General features: G+C 44.2%; 2 protein-coding genes across 6 annotated transcripts in view; both read right to left on the bottom strand.

The window, feature by feature from the left end:
- Positions 1-2968, bottom strand: part of LOC140389996 (beta-arrestin-1-like) — a 73617-nt gene extending 70649 nt beyond the window's left edge. The window contains exon 1 of one of the 3 annotated variants that reach the window (XM_072474752.1): positions 2797-2968. The gene's annotated coding sequence lies outside the window, so the exon portion shown is untranslated. The remainder of the gene's footprint in view (positions 1-2796) is intronic. The other 2 variants (XM_072474751.1, XM_072474753.1) reach the window with 2 other exon arrangements.
- A 5617-nt stretch (positions 2969-8585) lies between these two features.
- The window catches only part of atg16l1 (ATG16 autophagy related 16-like 1 (S. cerevisiae)), a 48043-nt gene continuing 37460 nt past the window's right edge, over positions 8586-19168 (bottom strand). For all 3 annotated transcript variants that reach the window (XM_072474746.1, XM_072474749.1, XM_072474750.1), the window contains 4 exons: positions 17187-17336; positions 16070-16117; positions 14037-14138; positions 8586-12796 (listed from right to left, as the gene is read on the bottom strand). In XM_072474746.1, the coding sequence (XP_072330847.1) occupies positions 12703-12796; positions 14037-14138; positions 16070-16117; positions 17187-17336 (394 nt within the window). In that variant the 3' untranslated portion in view covers positions 8586-12702. The remainder of the gene's footprint in view (positions 12797-14036; positions 14139-16069; positions 16118-17186; positions 17337-19168) is intronic.

Raw genomic sequence — 19168 nt, 5'->3', positions numbered from 1 at the left:
CCCCACTTTCTCCAGTGCTAGTGACAGTGTCCCACAAACCGGACCCACTCCTCCCACACCAACCTTCGAAATACGGATTCATCACTTACAGTCATACGCTCCTGTCCCTGACCAAATCAGAAGACCCTGTCCCAAGAGGTGTGACTGCCTCCTGGTATAAAGAATAAGTATAACTTCCCCTCTCCTTGATGTATTGCAGAGTCTTTAGTTCAGCCTCCAGCTCATGAACTCTGAATCAAAGCTGTTTGAACTTCAAACACTTACTGCAGACGTGCTTGCCTTGGATTAAACTGGCATCCCACATGCTGCAAATGTGACACATCACCAGTTCTGCCATCCTTAATGTGTTCTACTCAACTATTTAATTATTTTATTTATTTTATTTCCTTATGACCAGTTGCTAGAGTATTTGGAACATTAGAAATGTACTAAATTATAGGCACTTACCAGATACTCACTAAATAACTAGCTTCTTCTCCTGCAGCAGAGTAAAACCACTTTCATAAGTTCGAGAAAATTTAGATAACAAAAATCAAAAAAACTCTTTCCCTTCCTTCCCTAACTTCCCTTAATTACCCAACTTCCAGCACTCAGAAGTCGCACTCCTGAAACCTTACCTAAAGTACTTCAATGAGGATCAGGGGAAACCTCTCAGTTGGTTGGAGTCATACTTAGCACAAAGGAAGATGGTTGTTGTTGTTTGGTCAGTCATCTCAGATCGTACGGTGTAGGAGCAGAAGTAGGCCATTTGGCCCATTGAACCTGCTCCGCCATTCAGTGACATCACGACTGATCTGATACGATAATGCTCAATTCCACTTGCTCGCCTTATCCTCATTACTCTGGATTCCCTCATTGATTAAAAGTCTATCTCAGGCTTGAACAAACTTAATGAGCCAGCCTCTACACACCTCTATGCTAAAAAAATCCACAAATATGCCACCCTTGAAATTTCTCTTCATCCTGGCCCCTCTCTTTGAGATTATGCCTTCTGGTCCTCGACTCTCCCACAAAGGGAAACTGCTTCCCAGCATCTCGTTCTATCTAGCTCCCAGAGAATCCATATGTTTCAACAAAGTTGACTCTAAATTTTTAAACTCCAACGAGTACAGGCCCAACCTACTCAACCTCTCCACATAAAAACCACTCCATACCTGGGATAAACCTAGTGAATATTCTCAGCTCCAGGATATCATCACAAGCATTCATCAGGGTAGTGTCCTCGGCCCAACCATCTTCAGCTGCTTCATCAATGACCCTCCTTCCTTCGTAAGGTCAGAAGTGGGGATGTTTGCTGATGACTGCACAATGTTCAGCACCATTCACAACTCATCAGATACTGAAGCAGTCCATGGCCAAAGGCCGCAAGACCTGGACAATATCCAGGCTTGGGCTGACAAGTGACAAGTAACATTAGTGCCACCCAAATACCAGGCTCTGACCATCTCCAACAAAAGATAATTTAACCATGGCCCCTTGACATTCAATGGAATTACAATCGCTGAATCCCCACTATCAACATCCTGATAGAAAATCGACTGGACTAGCCATATTAATACTGTGGCTACAAGAACTAGGAATCCGGTGGTGAGTAAATCACCTCCTGACTCTCCAAAGCCTGCCCATCATCTACAAGGTTAAAGTCAGGAGTGCGATGTCATACTCCCTACTTGCCTGGATGAGTACATCTCCAAAAACACTCAAAGCTTGACACCATCCAGGACAAAGCAGCCCATTTGACTCGCACCCTATTTACAAACATCCACTCCATTCACCACTGCTAAAGTACTATCTACAAGACGCACTGCAGCAACTCATCAACGCTCCTTTAACAGCACCTTCCAAACCATTACCACCTAGATGGACAAGGGCAGCAAATACAAAGCAACACCACACCTGGAGGTTCCCCTCCAAGCCACTCATCAACCCGACTTGGAAATGTATCACCGTTCCTTCACTGTCACTGGGTCAAAATCCTGGAACTCCCTCCTTAATAGCATTCTGGGTGTACCTGCACCTCCGGGACTGCAGCGGTTCAAGGCAGCAGCTCACCACTACCTTCTGAAGGGTTAGGGATGGGCAATTATTGCTGGCCAGCAACACCCACATCATCTTGAATGAATAAAAAAATACTAGGCTAGTCTCAACAAATAACATTGATGCACAGATGAATAAAGTGAAACTAATATATTGCGAAATACTTGGAAGTGAAATTTAATTTTGAAAAACGCCCTATGTGCCCTCAGGTCTTATGTTAATGGCAATGGAGTGGGGCAGGAAAGTTTTGGCTGTGATGCAGAGCCTCCCTGTTTGTCTGGGAGGCTCTTTTATAGCCCACCTGTACCTGCCGACAGTGGATTCCACCACTGAGAGGCTTCCCCCATAGCAGAGCTGTAAGTGTCCCACACACCCAGTGTCAGCACTTAACATTTTAGTTCAATTGCGTGGGAAATGGGATAAGGCAAGAAAGCAGAAATGGCGCTTGACAGAACTCCGCCTGCTGTATTAGAATGGAACACTATTTCTGGCTGAATAACATTGTTGCATTTGAATTAGAAGGCAAAGATTTTTGATGTTGGAAAATGTTAAGAGTGACACTTATCGATTGAGAGCTTGAGACAGATCAGAGACATGACAAAAACAGGGAATTAGAAAATCTTTAACAGTGGGACTTATCAAAATGGAGGTGATGTTTTAAAATAAATTGAGTGCCAAATCTAGTGGGAGTTCTTTGCTAAAACTGTCTCGGCCACAGCAATAATAAAACAACAACGAAAATAAATTTTGTGCAAGTACCTGAAGAGCCTTAGGACAGAGACGCAGAAGTCAGCTACTCGACCTCTTTCAGCACCTCCTGGACACTCCCCTTGGATAAGTAGCTATTCTTGGCCTGCAGGCACTCCACATAGAAAGTCTTCTTCTCAGAAGCCAGGTGAGTCCATCGACATATGTCCTTTATAGTCTGGAAGATTTGCTGGAACCCTCCCTTAGCCATTGGAAGGCGGTTCATAATTCCCATTCACGTGTCCAAGCTCTGAGGTCTTCTGGCAGGTTCAAGTAAATCTTCACAGACCCGTCAGCCTGAGAAGCTCACAGGGCATTGTCAGCACATCAAGGTTAGGTCTCTTAATGCGTAAATCTTTTAATAACTGCATATAATCTGATGACAGCTTTAAGGGACTGGTTTAGCACAGTGGACTAAACAGCTGGCTTGTAATGCAGAACAATGCCAGCAGCGCGGATTCGATTCCCGTACCGGCCTCCCCGAACAGGCGCCGGAACGTGGCGACGAGGGGCTTTTCACAGTAACTTCATTGAAGCCTACTTGTGACAATGAGTGATTATGAAGAGATTTACAGCATCATACATAACAGTTTGCAAATTAACACCTGACATACACAGGAAAACACCATTCACCTGTCAGGATCCACCCGTTAAACAGCATGACAGCACTCTGAGAGAACTGGTCACCACCCGGGCAACGGTTGCACAAGTTACAACTGGCCCAATTATGATTGGTTCAGTGAGGTACCCAGAAGTCCCACTTCTGCTGTTGGTATAGGTGTATGTGGACATTGGGTGAGAGCAATTTCATTGTTGACCAAGGGTGAATCTTGTGGTTGCAAGTACCTCACCTGCAAAAGTGAATGGTTGCTTGAGTGAGGTACCATAGGGTATCCAATGTATAGGACTGCACACATAGCACAAGTCAGGCACCTGCTGGAGAGGAGAAAAAACAGTTTTAGTGGATGTTCACAATCCTGTAAACTATGGTTTAATTTGTATTGGAAACTTCTACAACCTGGGCTTTAGACAATAATGCAATCCTTGAAACCTATAGGTTATATCCTGGAATAGAAGCCATGCAGTCTGGGTTTCTAAGGGAGCCCATGTCAATTGCTCAAGTTTAATTTTTATAGAAAATAGACATCCATAGATTGCTGTAGTCATTGCATATTTAATCAATTGTACTTAGACCTATGGATAGCTGCTTGGATATACTTCTGGTGGAGATTGTGCTCTTTATTTTGTAGACTTGGGTAATCTGACAGCAAATTAACCTGGATGGTAAAATGATAGGTCTAATAGGGTTGGAATTCTCCTTTGATTAGGGAATTAGATAAATGCTTGAAAAAAAAAAAAATGCACGTTTATAGGGAAAGAGTGGGATTCATGTGAAAGCTCTTTCAAAGGCAACAGGTATTTTGGAAAAAATTATCTCCTTCTGCAATGTAAAATTCTATAATCAGGTAATTTGACTCATACTCTGAATGCCTTTTGGGTCATCATTGGAATGAGACGATTACTGATAAGGGGATTTGTTGAGTAGAATTTGTAGAGAACGGATGACATGGACCAGGCCTCGTTGATATATCTCATATATGAATGCGTTGGGAAGAGACATTCAGTTTAGAAGTGGTTGACTCCCAGTCGCCATTCAACATTGCACAGCATCAGCAATCTTGTGCAACACTTGCCCCAGATACACGAAAGGTAGAGATCATAGTCTGGGAATTCCTCCTGGCTGTACACAGGTGAATAGCACTCTGGGTTCTGGATGAAGTCCAACATGAGAATCTAGAATCCACTATGTGCACCAGCCTCTATTCTTTATTGTTGCCCCTCCGCAAAGGGGCGCATATTGTACAAAATCTCTCATTGAGCAGGTCATGGGATGAATAACAATAACTTACATTTATGTAGCACCTTTAATGTAATGAAATGTCGCAAGGTTTTTCACAGAAGGGTTGTAAACAATATTTGACACCCAGCCATGGAAGTAGATATTAGGGAAGATGGACAAAAGCTTGGTGAAAGTGATCAGTTTTAAGGAGTATTTTTAAGGTGAAAAGAGAGGTAGAGAGGTAATTCCAGAACTCAGGACCTAGTCAGCTGTAGGCGCAGCCTGCAAGGCTGGAGCATTTAAGGTCAGGGATGCTCAAGAGGCAATATTAAAGAAGTGGGATTATCTCAGAGCACTGTAGGGCCGGCAGAGATTAGAGGTGGGAGGAGCAAGGCCATGGAGGGATTTGAAAACAAGAATGAGAATTATAAAAGCGAGGGGTTACTTAACCAAGAGCCAATGTAGGTCAGCGAACACCGAGGTGATGGATGAATGGGACTTAATGCGAGTATGGACATCAGAGGCTTGGATTTGAAATTTATTGAACGTAGAATGTGCAAGCCCCAGGAAACATCAGAATTTGGATACAAAAGCATTGGCTGGAGGGACTAAACATATTATCTCTGTACGCTGGTAATTTTTGCAATTAAATAACTCACTCAGTTCTATAGTGAAAAGTATAATCTATGGAGTTTCAGAAAGTTTGGGGGTGATAAGCATCTAAAAAACATTTGATGAATTAAATACACTTTATTTCTTTTCTCTCATAAATAGGGATCCATCAGTGACCAGGATCCTTGTCTGGGAAAGCTAATATCTCTAATCCTACTTGTAATCAGCATCTACCTGACTCATCAGCCCCTGTATTACTGGAATAATTGTTCATCACTTGGCCTAGAACAGAATGTCCTGACAACTGTAAACCATGTGCAGTTATATAAATGAGGCTGAAAGAAGATTTAAGTGTTAGATCTCCCCCTCTTCCCACTGTAAAACCTCTTCTATTTTATCAATGCTTTTACACGGTCTGCTCCTTTGTACTTTCCCTTGTTCCTTCTAATATACTTTCTCTTCTCCATATTGAAATCAAGACAACTTGTCTGTAAAACATCAGACACTTCGACCAGTTTGTTATCCAGGTGCCCTCATTTGCAAAATGAACAAAGGACAAGTTTAATTCAACCAAATTTATTATCAAACACAGTAAAAACAGTTACCTCCCTTAAATTACCCCAAGTACAATAATCCCAAGATTTTTTTAATACAACCTGCGCCGATGAACTAAATTGAGCTGTGGGTCCGATTTGCTCGAGTCTCAGGACCTCAGTCTACCAAAGTGGGTCTTGCACTATGCTTCTTTCTGTTTTCTGGTTCCCCGTTGAATCTTCCCAGTGAGTCTTCGCTGGTGAGGGCCCTGGTGGCTGATTCTTAAATCCACACTTCGTGGCTTTCCAGAAAGATCTCTGGCCCTCAGCCAATTAGATCATGGGGCGGGGGTCACAACACCCAATGGAGTTGCCGATTGTAACTCTGTAGAGCACCAGGGACCCATCCCCAGGGATATAGTTCGCACGTAACCTTCGACAACTTATTTACTCTAGAGTGTCCAACATGTGCAACTCTCCCTTAATAATGCATGGCTAATCACTGCTTCCAGATCTCTTTTCTACCTTTGTGTTGTCCAGCACCATGGACATTTACAATTATATAGAGTTGCAGTGAAGAAGTGCAATAACGGACAAATCAAGAATGTGAAAAAGAGAGAAAGCCAGCCCTGAATGAAAAAGGCGTGTGGCAGCTGCAGAAAGCAGGACGTAAAGGAAATTGGGATTAGACAGAGAGATGCATTGTAAAAGTTAATGGAGAGGCTGGAGAGACAAAACTTCTATTTATTTAATGCCTTTTAACATTTAAGGTCATGGAGGGATTTGAAAACAATGTAGATCAGCATGCACAGGGATGAAGGACTTGCTACAATACATGGCAGAGATTTGGATGACCTCAAAATTACAGAGGATAGAACTCAAGAGACGAACCAGAAATGTGTTGAAATAGACAAATCTAGAGGAAACGATGAGGGTTTCGATAACAAATGAGAGGAGATCATATATCATATTTACAGTGCAGAAGCCCATTCGGCCCATCGAGTCTGCACCGGCTCTTGGAAAGAGCACCCCATTTAAGCCCACACCTCCACCCCACAACCCAGTAACTCCACCTAACCTTGTTGGGAGACTACGGACAAATTAGAATGGCCAATCCACCTGACCTGTACATCTTTGGACTGTGGGAGGAAACCGGAGCACTCGGAGGAAACGCACGCAAACATGGGGAGAAAGTGCAAACTCCACACAGTGACCCAAGCCGGGAATCAAACCTGTGACCCTGGAGCTGTGAAGCAACGGTGATACCACTGTGCTACCATGCCGCCCCTGATAATGTAGTGGTTATATCACTGAATAGTAATCCAGAGGCTCAGGCTAATGCACTGGGGACATGGGTTCAAATACACTCTGGCAACTGGTGGAATTTAAATTCAATTAATAAATTAAATTACAAAGCTGGCCTCAGTAATGATGACCATTAATCTGTCATTGATTGTTACACAAACCCATCTGGTTCACTAATGGCTCATTAAGGAAGGAAATCTGTTGACCTTACATGGTTTGGCCTACATTTGACTCCAGCCTCACAGCACAGTGGTGTGGTTGAGTCTGAGATGGCCTAGCAAGCCACTCATTGCAAGGGCAATTAGGGACGGACAACAAATGTTGACTTTGAAGTCCACATCCCATGAAGTAATAAAGAAAATGAACTGTTTAAAATGTTTAAGACCTGCACTACAGGACCCTAGAGCTAAAGAACAGGAGATGGGACATGCTCACAACATCACAAAGGAGTGTGTGATTGGATAACTTCGCTCTGGAGTCAAGGAATAGAAAAATAGATTTCAATTTTGGAAGTACTTTTTAAGGTCAGGATATTTCAGGAGCTTTATCTGACCCAGAGTACAATTCTCCACTTCGCCCCAAGCTAAGCTCTGGACATCATGCTTCAGGAAGGATGTGAAAGGCACTGGAGAAAAGATCCACGAGAATGGTTTCAGGGATGAGGAACGTCAGCTACATGGATTAGAGGAGTTGGGGCTGCTCGCCTTGGAAGGGAGATTTAAAAATTTGGTAAGAGGTGTTCAAAATCATGAGGGGTATGGACAGGAGCGATAGGGAGAATGTGTTCCAATTGCCAGAAGGGACAGATCCAAGGTGAGTGGCAAAAGTAGTACCAGCAACAAGAGGAATAGCTTTTTACCCAGCGAGTGTTTAGGATCTGGAAATCACTGCCTGAGCATGTGGTGAAGGCAGATTCAATCGTGGGTTTTGAAAAGGAATTGGATAATTATCTGAAAATAATTTATGGTCCAGGGAAAAGGCAGAGAAGTGGGATGAGATGGGTTGCTCTTGCAGAGCCGACACAGAAGGGACCAAACATAAATTATCCAAGTGACCAACGCGAATGGGAACCGAGGCGACAAATGATTCAAACATCAATACTACAACCATTTCTCTCCTCACTCAACATTCTCACACACACACTCCCTGTAGGATCAGGAATTGAGACCTTGCCCAATAGGTACATTGATCAAGTCCAGTATCATTGTTCATCAGCTGAGAACAGCTAACTTAGCAGAAACAGAGTTTCAAATGCACGCAGATCTGCTGCAGGGCCCAGGCACAATGAACCCAATGACCTGCTTCTGTACTATATCATTTTATGTCACCCAGTCCCAACACGAAAAACCAAGCCCTGCTGCTATGGGAGCTTTTAACCATGGAAGGGAAAAAGGAAGGCGAGGAAGACAATTTAACATCTTGACTCTCAAATTGCCTGAAGCTTTTATACACAAATTTAAACACAAGAGAAAACATCACCTGAAGTTGGAAAGGCAATTCAGAACTTGATGTAGCTTTTAGAATTCACTTTATTTAAAAAAAACATTTGTAACGAAGCAGCACTGGCAGATTTACAGAGCAAATCGGTGGTGATTACATGGGATTCAGCCATAACAAGTGAGCCAAATCTCAGCCAGGCAACGAGGCAGTTACAATGCTGCGCTCTTCAGAAAAAAAAATATAAAGTGCAAATAAGACTTTGTGGAGAGTACTCTTAAAGCGTCGATACACACGAGGTAATTGGAACATGTCACTCTACACACACAGAACAAAGGTTGGACCCTGCCTTCGTTGTTTCCTACTCCAGTTCAGGAGCACAAATCTAGTCTGCAGTCACAGTGCAAGCAATTTCTTAATAGGGCATTTGGTAAAACTGTAGTGGCTAGGGGAGGTTTTGGGTCCGAGAGTTCAACAAAAGGAGACAACACTTGTTTGCTCTTTCTCAACTCTGCCACGGGCCTCACTGACAACGGGCTGGACGTGCAATGGGCATCTGTAACAAAACTGAACCCTCTTCCATGTGGATCAGTAGTAATGAAAAATTCCAGATGTTTAAACATCTGATGCGCAGCTTTGAGGGGAAAATATGATGCCCTAACCTTACAGCGTGTAAAACAAACACACCTATCTCTCCAATCCTACCCCAATCTCAGCAGGTGTAAAATGCTATGCTTGCAGTGGATTAAAGATGGAGCCAGAAACTAGATTCAAATGTTGCTTGATATGAGGATTGTTACGCATGGAACAGAGCTACATAGCTGATGCTCATAGAACGAACAACTCCTTCAGCATTACCAAAACTCGTTGCGATGGACAAGCAGCAACGAACTAGCAGTTTGATGCATGCTCCTCTGGTGAACTCAGGAAGAGCATCTCTTTCAAGTAGACACTTTATAGCCTTCATGACTCATTTAAGTGTAACAATTTCAGACCATCATGTCGCTGCCCGTGTAGTTTCCTTTCCTTTGCATATTTCATTTTCCCCCCTCATCTTTTGCTTGCTGTCAGCACAACATCTGCTCTAAGCACAACTTATTTCTTTTCAAGCCCCATCACCATTTCCTATGGCCCTGGAAGACGAACTCTTTTGTCTTTCAATATATCCTGTCTTCCACTTTAACACAGACCTTCCCTTTCTACTTATCCCACCCATCCCTTGCTCAAACCCTAGTATATTTCTAACTTTTCTTGGTTCTGATGGATGGTGACTGGGCCTGAAGCATTAACTCTTTCACTCTCCACAGATGCCACTTAACCTGAGGATCCAGCTTTTTGTTTTTAATTCAGATTTTCAGTATTCTGCATTTTGATATATGGTAACAGTTGTTGGAAGACTATATTTTAATTGAATGTGGGTCAGCATGATGCAGAGGATTAACTCTTGACCTACATCATCATGACTTTGAATCCAGCAAGACTGATGGGATGAAAAATTGAAAGTTTGTCCTTTTTAAAAAAACTTTAAACTCACGCGAGCTGAATTTGTACGGTCTCAGTTTCTGATGAGAATTGGGCCCAGCTCAAACACTCTTCCAGCAGTGTGGTGAGCACATATCAGCTGAAATATACTAAAACTGAATGAGATTTACTGTGTACTTGAACCGTGTACTGGACCCAGCTCGGGTTCAATGTGGGCTTGATACGGAGTAAAGCTACACAGTTGCAACAAGCATTTCCAGGTTAAATACAGAGTACTGCCTCATCAGGCGTTCCGGTATCATACATAACTTGGGTTAGATGCACAATGAAGGAAGGTTTGCCTCTCCAATGTCCCCAGGTCAGATGTCATAAGTGTTATAGAGTAAAGCTCCCTTTACACTTTTGCACAAAGCACTCCTGGACTAGGTACAGCATTGGGCGAGTATGAATCAAATGATTTCCCCATGACCTCAGGCGAAGTACTTCTACTGTGCTGGTGAGAAGTTTTTCCATGTATCACATCAGGTTCTCGACAGGTCAGTTTAGTGCAAATTCTGGGTAATATTCTGCTGTGTCTGTGCACCCAATAACAGCTGGGTTGGGAGTGTCATTCCACACGAGATACATTCAACTAGCCCCCATCCCATTGGCTAGGACCAGATTCCCAATCCCACATGACAGCAGACTACAAACCGCTCTCCAGTAATTGTGTCCGTTATGGCAACGAACTTCCCCTCTGCTGCCGAAGGGTCTGCTGGTCTTTGCAGCTTTTTATTTTCATTTCCACCATCATTGAGTATCTGTACAAAGCACAATGTGTAGCTGTGAACACTCCTTTAGTCATAGTGCAAACACTGCTTGGTAACAGCACAGATTACTGGTTGTTCTTCAGATGGCCTGGGCTGTTAATAATGAGAGCTGGTGTTGGTGTGGATTACACACAGTAGCTCATTTAAAAACTTAGGCTGAGCTTGAGCCCCATGATGTTACAACGAGCGCATTATCTTGAAACTTCCTGCCCTATTTTGCTTTATATTTAGAAATGATCAATACCTATACAATATATGCTGTTTGAAGTTTGTGTACATTTATCTTAGGCACAAATTCCCTCTCCTCTTCTAAAGGTGGCAACTCTTGGCGCAGTTTCATAGGCATCTTCCTGGACCTTTTAGTGCTCAGTTTAAACGTGCTTGTCTAGACATAAGCATGTCTAGACAGCGAGTGCTGGCAGACCATGACATCAGCAAAGGTAAATGCTCTCCGCCCCCACTCGATGTCCATACTTTCCAATCAGGGTTACTCTGCAATTAGGCCTGGGAATCCTGGCTGCTCTTTCCTGCACCTAGCCCAGGAGCACTGATGACAACTTTATGGCTCCAAACAGATGCCTCAAACGCCAGCTAAGAACACAGGCTGAGAATCCATCCTAGCATCTTCCCATCTGTAGAGTTTAGTGTTATTCTGGCAGCGTCCTCGGTACTAAGTCTTCAGAAGAGACATTTCGAATATGAGATTGCTCTGACTGTGCCAGAGATACACATTCCAAAGTGCAAAACATGGGAGCTGCTCCTCTGTACAAAGAGTATAAATTAAACATACAGTGTTGGAAGTTCAGCTTACTGAACATAAACTGGGGGAAGAATGTCGAGCAATTATGTTGCTGAGTGCAAACATTGTAAATTTAGGACAAATTAAGGAAAATAGAATGCAAGATTAAATAGGGTGCGAGGAGGGAGATTGATCAGTGGTTATCGAACATAAACAGAGGCTGTGATTAAATAGGTTTGGGCAAAGCCCATCAGTGTGTTACTGAAGATAAACATAACAAAATAGTGTAGCTCGGCTACCAGTGCCATTGTGTACACATTCCCCACTTGTTGAGATTACTGACAGGAGGCTCATGACCTCAACTCATCACTCAAAGGATGCTGCAATTTAACTCGAGAGCAATTGGGGATGGACAGTAAATGCGGTCTTTCCATGGTCATCCACATGCAAAAGAAAAACAAATGCAGAAAGAATTGCTTGTTCTTTGGGTTGCAGTTACTAAATTGCTCTTTTGGGGAAACCTTCTCACACATGGTTTACATCTCCCTAAAGAAAAACGAACATCACCCTGCCCCATCGTTACAACACATCAAACCATCACTTCAAGCTACTTCACCAGAAAACTTAAATAATCAAACACATACCACCTGTCACCACTTCATACTATCAGAACATTTCTTTCCCATGTCATCCAAAGAAATAAAGATCAAAATATTTATCCAGGTCAGGGGAGAGTGTACAGAGGGAGGCAAAGCAGACACAATGGCAAAAACCACTACCATTGATATGACAGCAGGAAAATGGTAGCCACGGACAGAGTAAATAACTGGGCACCTTAGGTGGTTAACCCATGTCAAGTAGGATGGCCCCACATCCCAAAGTCGATCACAGCAGCTGATACACAGCACAGACCCTCCATATAGTTCCTAAAGCGATATACTCCAGCAGGAGGAGAGTGCGCTTCTCACAAATGATTGTAAATGTACAAGAGTTCACAGTCGTTGTCTGAATGCCTTTCCAGTGACGCTGATGTACGGGAGGAGGCTCACTCTGCCACGGCACGTTTCATAGCTTGGAGCATGCCACAGGCCAATCTCCTGCGTGGGGCTGGAAGTTGCATGTATACAAGTGCACCGCTGGCCACCTTCTGGTCACATCAAATTAAGTCTCGGACCAAAGTACCACACGGCTTCCTTTGTCCACACTGATCACATGCTCTCCAGACGGCGACCACGACACTGCATTTATAGAAGAGCTGAATGGGGGGAAAAAAAGTACGCGTAAGGATTAGATTCTGTCAGTACTTATTACCCCTTGTAGAGCTGGCTGGATCCCACCTTCCGCCCTTTGCTAGCCTGAGCTCACCTGAACATCGCCAGGAGGAGGAGGGGGAAAGTTTGGAAAATGGCACTTAAAAAGGAAATGTTGAAAAGAAATTGTAATACAATATTGCCTTCCATATCATTAGGATCTCGCAAAGCACATCACAAGCAATTGAATCGTTTTAGTTTTGGTACAAAAAATAAATTGGAGCTTGAACCCATGGCCATCTGACCCTGGGTCAAAGTGCTGTGAACTGAGCTTAACTAGAACAGTTTGGGAATCTGAAGAAGGGAAAGGTGTACTTTAAATATCTGCAGCTCCATCTGCCCCACAGTAAACAACACAATAGGAGGAGAGACAGTGAAAGCCACAGGGAGAAAATGGATTCTGCTGCTGCTCTGGACTGCCCAGTGATGTTGCTGCATAAAGCTCTTTGGGTTTTTTTGGGTGTAGGGCAAGTGGACAAATAAGATGTTTTTTGTCAAACAAACACCACTCGCCTAGGAGTTGAATTTGCATTCCGATGGCTGGAGAAAGGATTGGAAGAATTAACAGGATACCTCTGGGGCTCAGGCAGCTTCAACATGGCAAACCTGGGAGATCAGGAATTGTGTCAAACCCATGACAGACTGAGTAATCTTACTCAAGTAGGCTGACCTGGGCAATGCTGGCAGCTGACCTAACTTTCTGATGGAACTCAAAAATCCTGTCACAAATACCTGTGATAATAGAGTATGCAGCTTTATCTCCATACTCCAGTCATTTAACTCCAGTAGTGTCCTCAGAAAATACTTTCTGTGGAGCAGTGGGAGGTGATGGGATCCGAAAACCAATATCTACTAACTCTCTTTGGCGAGTACCTGTTATGGGACGCAAGTGTGGACAGGACTGGGGTCAGTTGTAATGCCCTTCACAGACTTTTGGACCATGGCAATGTAGGCTCACGCATGATAAAAGTCACTTGGGCAGGGTACTAGCACTGATGAAGACAGGTTATTGGAACACAACTAAAAATGGTGCAGGACAAACACTTTAAAACAGCTGAACTTATGACAGCTCAATTGCTCGAGGGAAGCAAAAGGTCCATCAAACAAGTATGCACTCGGGCAGGTGGCGAACACAGCATTACAAGCAACTATTACAGCACTTATTCAGTAGCCAGTCTAACAAACCTGTGGTGCTTTCCCAGAGTTCTTTCTGTCTTTCCAGATTCAACACCCCACACATAAAGCGTCCCATCCGAAGAGCCAGCAGCCACAAACTTCCCATCCGGGCTAGAAAAAGAGAGCATGAACTGGTTTAGAGTGATTTTACAGGGCTGGACTCGCATGAATACCTGTTGCACATATTACATTATAGGGCAATGCAGGGTTAATGATTGAGATCACGAGAGCGACATTAAGAAGCTCTTCTGAGTCATGCAGTTAGAGCTGTGACTTGGCTGTTTATTTTGCTGATGAACTGTATTCATGAAATCCTTAGGAGGACTTAATTGGACAAGGGGTACAGTAAGGGAAGGACTTGTTACTGGAATATAAATCAAGCAAATGAGAGTTCAAATCCCCGTAAACCGATTTGAGAATTTGAGTTCAGCTGAAAAATATTTTACAAATACAAAGCTGGTTATCAGGAAAAGGGACCACGAACCATGCAAGAAAAAACACTGCTTCACTAATGCTCTTCATGGAAGGACACCTGCTGCCCTTAAGTTTGGCTCAGATGTGACTCCAGTTTCAAACCAAATATTTAATTGCTTAAAGGCCAGGTAACGTTAGCCAGAAATGCCCACATCTGAGAATAAAGATAAAAAGTGAGGCTTTTGGTAGTGCGTGAAAGTAATGGGGTGGTGTTGCTGATTTTCAGCTGGTTGATACTCTTAAGTATCCATTAATCACCAGTATGATGCTCAAATTGGACTAAAAACCTTCAGAATGGACGCACGCACATCTGAAAATTTCAGGAGGCGAATTTGTCTGTTACATTACTGCCTGGACCAGAAAACACCTGTTCCTAAATTATTTAATTTACATTATATTTATTTATAAAAGCTAAGAGAAAACACAAGATCAACTCTACTTGCCCTTGTGGTTCTGACCATGATTCCTCAAGCTGTTGGGAGGGCCCACACAGGCAATTAGCAATTGAGTACATCCCTGTCTGGCGCCAGGTGGTCGATGGCTCAGATCTCAGGCGCAGGCACAAACAAATGTCAGTGGGACCTGCTTAACTTTGTACCAGCTATCAGCTTGGGTTGGAAGCAGGATGTGAAGAATCACTGATGCTTCCCATGGTATGAGAAGTGAGAAACTAAATCAAGTGCTGCCATTCAATGCTATCATCATCAGGAGCACAGGATATTTAAAGCAATGTGAAGACGATTTTAACTTATAAATGGTGGGGGGTCTCCAAGTTATATCCTGAATCTGGTCTGTGCACTTGTAAGATCAAGGCATAGAAATTTAGGAAATGTTACCTCATTAATATTGCCCTGACAGCGTCATTGAAGTTTTAGGATCAGGGATTCGCAAGAGCATTGGGGCACCCATTAAAAAAATGAATCCCTCATGGGTGGCATGGTGACAGTGGTTAGCACTGCTGCCTCACAGCACCAAGGACCTGGGCTCAATTCCAGTCTTGGGTGACCGTCTACATTGAATTTGCACATTCTCCCAGTGTCTGCGTGGGTTTCCTCCAGGTGCTCCAGTTTCCTCCCACCGTCCAAAGATGTGGATTGGCATGTTAATTTGCCCTTTTGGGTCGATGGATGTGCGGGTTAAGTGGAATTAAAGGTTTGCAGGGATAGGGTAGGAAACTTGTTAGGGTGCTCTTTCAGAGGGTCAGTGCAGGCCGAAAGGCCTCCCTCTGGACAGTAGATTTCTATCAAATCTTCCACTGTAACCGGATATAAATAGCACCCTGCTATATGCCGATGCCAACTTTTGACCCCCCCCCACCCCACCGTCCACCACCACCCACAACACAGTCTGCTGCCATCAAGGAACTGTCCATTCCACCCAACCCAGCACACTGACATTCCCTCCCAACACATCCACCCACTAGACACCTGATTTCTCCCTTCACTCCACCCAACCAGCGTCTCCACATCCCAAATATACCTGCATTATCCTCCATACTTCTATTTTTTCATTAAATCATAATGATCTGTGAACTAGCAGATATTCAAAGCACTTTAGAGATCAATTACCTGAACGTTACTCTTGTCCAATCAGACCCACACTTGAATCCTTGTGCGCTGTTCAGTAAAGAGATTGCACACGATCAAAGTCAGCAGTGGGAAAGGCACCAATCACCCACATGGGTTGACGAAGAAGCACAGTAACAATATTTGAGTTACTGGACTATTAATCCAGTGGCTGAGACAAAATTATTCACAATCACATTCTACCTCAGCAGCTGCAGCATTCAAATTCAGTTAACTAAATACAAATCACTGGTGACCTTCAGGAAGGAAATCTGGTATTCTTACCGGCCAGTCATGTACGTGTCTGCAGACTCCCTGTAATGTGGTTGACTGCTCACTGAAATGACCCAGTAAGCCACTCAGCTGTACCAAACTGCTACAAAGGTCACTGAAGGAGTACCTTCACCAATCAGACTGCAGTGATTCATGAAAGCAAGTCACCAGAATCTTCTCAAAGGCAATTAGAGATGAGCAATAAATGCCGGGGTGAGTGCAGCTCCAGTAACACTCAAGAAGCTCAACACCATCCAGGACAAAGCAGACTTGATCAGCGCTCCATTTTCACATACCTTAAGCATTCACTCCCTCCACACTGGCAGAAAGTGGCAGCAGTGTGTATTTAGAAGCTACGCTGCAACAACTTGCCAAAATACCTTTGACAATACATACCAAAACCGTGACCTCTACCACCTAGAACAAGGGCAGCAAATTGATGGGAACACCGCCACCTTCAAATTCCCCTCCAAACCAAAATGCAGACTTGGAATTATGTTACCATTCCTTCACTTCCATTTGGTCAAATTCTGGAACTCCCTCCCTAAAAACACTGTGGGTGTGCCTGCACCGCATGGTCTGCAAAGGTTCAAGGCGGCAGCTAACTATCATCTTTCCCAAGGACTACGAATGGGTAATAAATGCTGGCCTTACCAGCAACACTCGTATTGCATAAGCAAATGGGAAAAGATAAACGGAACGATCCTTAGACATAAACAGATGGAAACCTAACAGTGCTTCCTAAACGTAAACAGCCTTACATTGCAATTCTTTGGCATAAAGAGAAAGACAGATTCTGATTGGCAGTTATAGAGTTAAAGCAGTCTGGGCCACCCCTTACAATTACCTGAAGGACTGTCTGGTGACATTTGTGCGTAGGTCAATAATCTTTAACAAGTCATCTCTGGAGCAGGTGAGTAGTTCTGTGCGCTCTGGGTTGAGATCGAGTGCTGTGATACGACCCTGCAGTTCCACCTCACGCACAATACTCTCCGTCCTGGAGAAGGGTAGGCACAAAAAATGTAATGCACATGATTTAATACTATTGTGGAGGTGTGGCATTAGATTACTCATGGAACTCTTAGTCTCACACCCTAGTCATTCAAAACTGGTATTGCTTCTATCTCCATAGAGACGATGAACCTAGAAAAAAGATCTGGGGCACGATCTACCAGCCATGTTACGCCCGAAAGGCAGCGCGGCACGGTGCAACGCAGCCAGGAGATCCCTCTTCCGGGATATACCTGGCTCACCACGCCTCGTGAGATCTAACGCGATGTGAATCTCAGCCCTTGTGGGTAGATCACTTTTTGGAAAATCTTCATATTAGAGTGAGACAACTAGTCTCACTCTAACATGCATTCCCACAACCTACCCAAGTGGTAGGATTGCATCCCTTTGCCTTGGAGATCTCGGGCGAGCGCCATTCAGTGCTGGTCTCCACAAACGGGGACCAGATGAAACGTTACTCGTGGGGGTCTCCCAGGGGATCGGAGGCTTGCCACCTATGTGCCAGTCTGGCACTGCCAAGGTGGCACTAGCAGGGGCACTGCCAGGCTGGCACTGCCAAGGATCCAAGCCGGCATTTTTCCCACACTGTGGATTGGGCCTGGGGTACCCTGCATGGGTGGGCCTGGGGACTCACTTATAGGTGAGTTGGAGCGTTCTGAACTCCTGCACTGAGGAATTCCGATGAGCGGAGCTCCTCAGTGTAGGAAACGGGACTAAGTGTGGGCTCGCCAGGAAGTTCCCCGCTGAGGTGGTATCTACCCGACTACGAGTTCCATCACAAGGTGTTTCTCGTCACTCTGAGCGCCAGGAAACACACGGTTAAAGCGCTCGCTATGGGACTCTGTTCCCAGTTGGGTAGATTGCACCCCTGAACTTCCAGTTAGTAGCTGAAAGAATGGCACCTGGGTTGGCCACTTCCCGACTTAAAATGGAGAACCGCAAAGACTAAAGGGAAATTCAGCCAACACAGGCAAAAACGAGCAAGTGCAGAAATCCTGTGTATTGGAACTTGCAAAAACCAGACAGCACTGAAACCAGCAGCCATCTGCATAGTAATGAGCGATTCCAATACACAATTGCAACAGTTAAGGTGAATAAAGCCAAGCCAGACTCCTCGGCGCCAGCAGGAGCCAAGACAAAGGAAGACCAACGGACATTTAGGGACCGCCCAGCGATCAGGGAACAACTCCAGTATTGGAGAAATCGATCCAAGTGATTGGGACGCAGTCCAATCATTTGGAACCAGGTACGGGGTCCGCCCCGAAGGGCGGGAAGCCCCTGGGGACTGTAGAGTAGAGCCCCAAGTTCAAATCGGTCTTCTTGGCAGGGTCACTCAGCAACTCGAATCAACCCCTGAGAGTGAACTGCCCAGCTGCCGCACCAACCAAGTAAGTCTCCAGTCAACGCTCGCTACGAGATAGGCACTCCTAGCTACAAGTCCATACCAGCTTTTGAATCCTGCAGACTCAGGACCTGAACGAAAGGCCATTTGTTCCCCTGACCTGGTGGGCCAATTCCGAAGCTAAGTATAGGCCTTTTAGTGATAGAAATAGTCTAGAAAGTAGAGTTATATGCATAAGTAGTGACTTACTGTACATAATAAATGTGTTTTGATTTGAATCTTACTAATTGGTGTGATCAGTACTTGAACTTGAACCTCGTGGCAGTATCATAGAGATACCTGGCGACTCTAGAGCCAAGGTTAAACAAACAGAGCAAATTGCGAATGAAGAGCCAACCAAAAGTTAGCAACAGATCTTTAAAAAATGGCTTCTTATGGCATTCCCTATGGCAATGTGATACACACTATGTTTGCAT

The sequence above is a fragment of the Scyliorhinus torazame genome, chromosome 14, assembly GCF_047496885.1.
Source record: "Scyliorhinus torazame isolate Kashiwa2021f chromosome 14, sScyTor2.1, whole genome shotgun sequence".
NCBI classification, from domain to species: Eukaryota; Metazoa; Chordata; class Chondrichthyes; order Carcharhiniformes; family Scyliorhinidae; genus Scyliorhinus; species Scyliorhinus torazame.
Note: the sequence above shows the minus strand (reverse complement) of the source record. Positions and strands in the feature narration are given on the sequence as shown.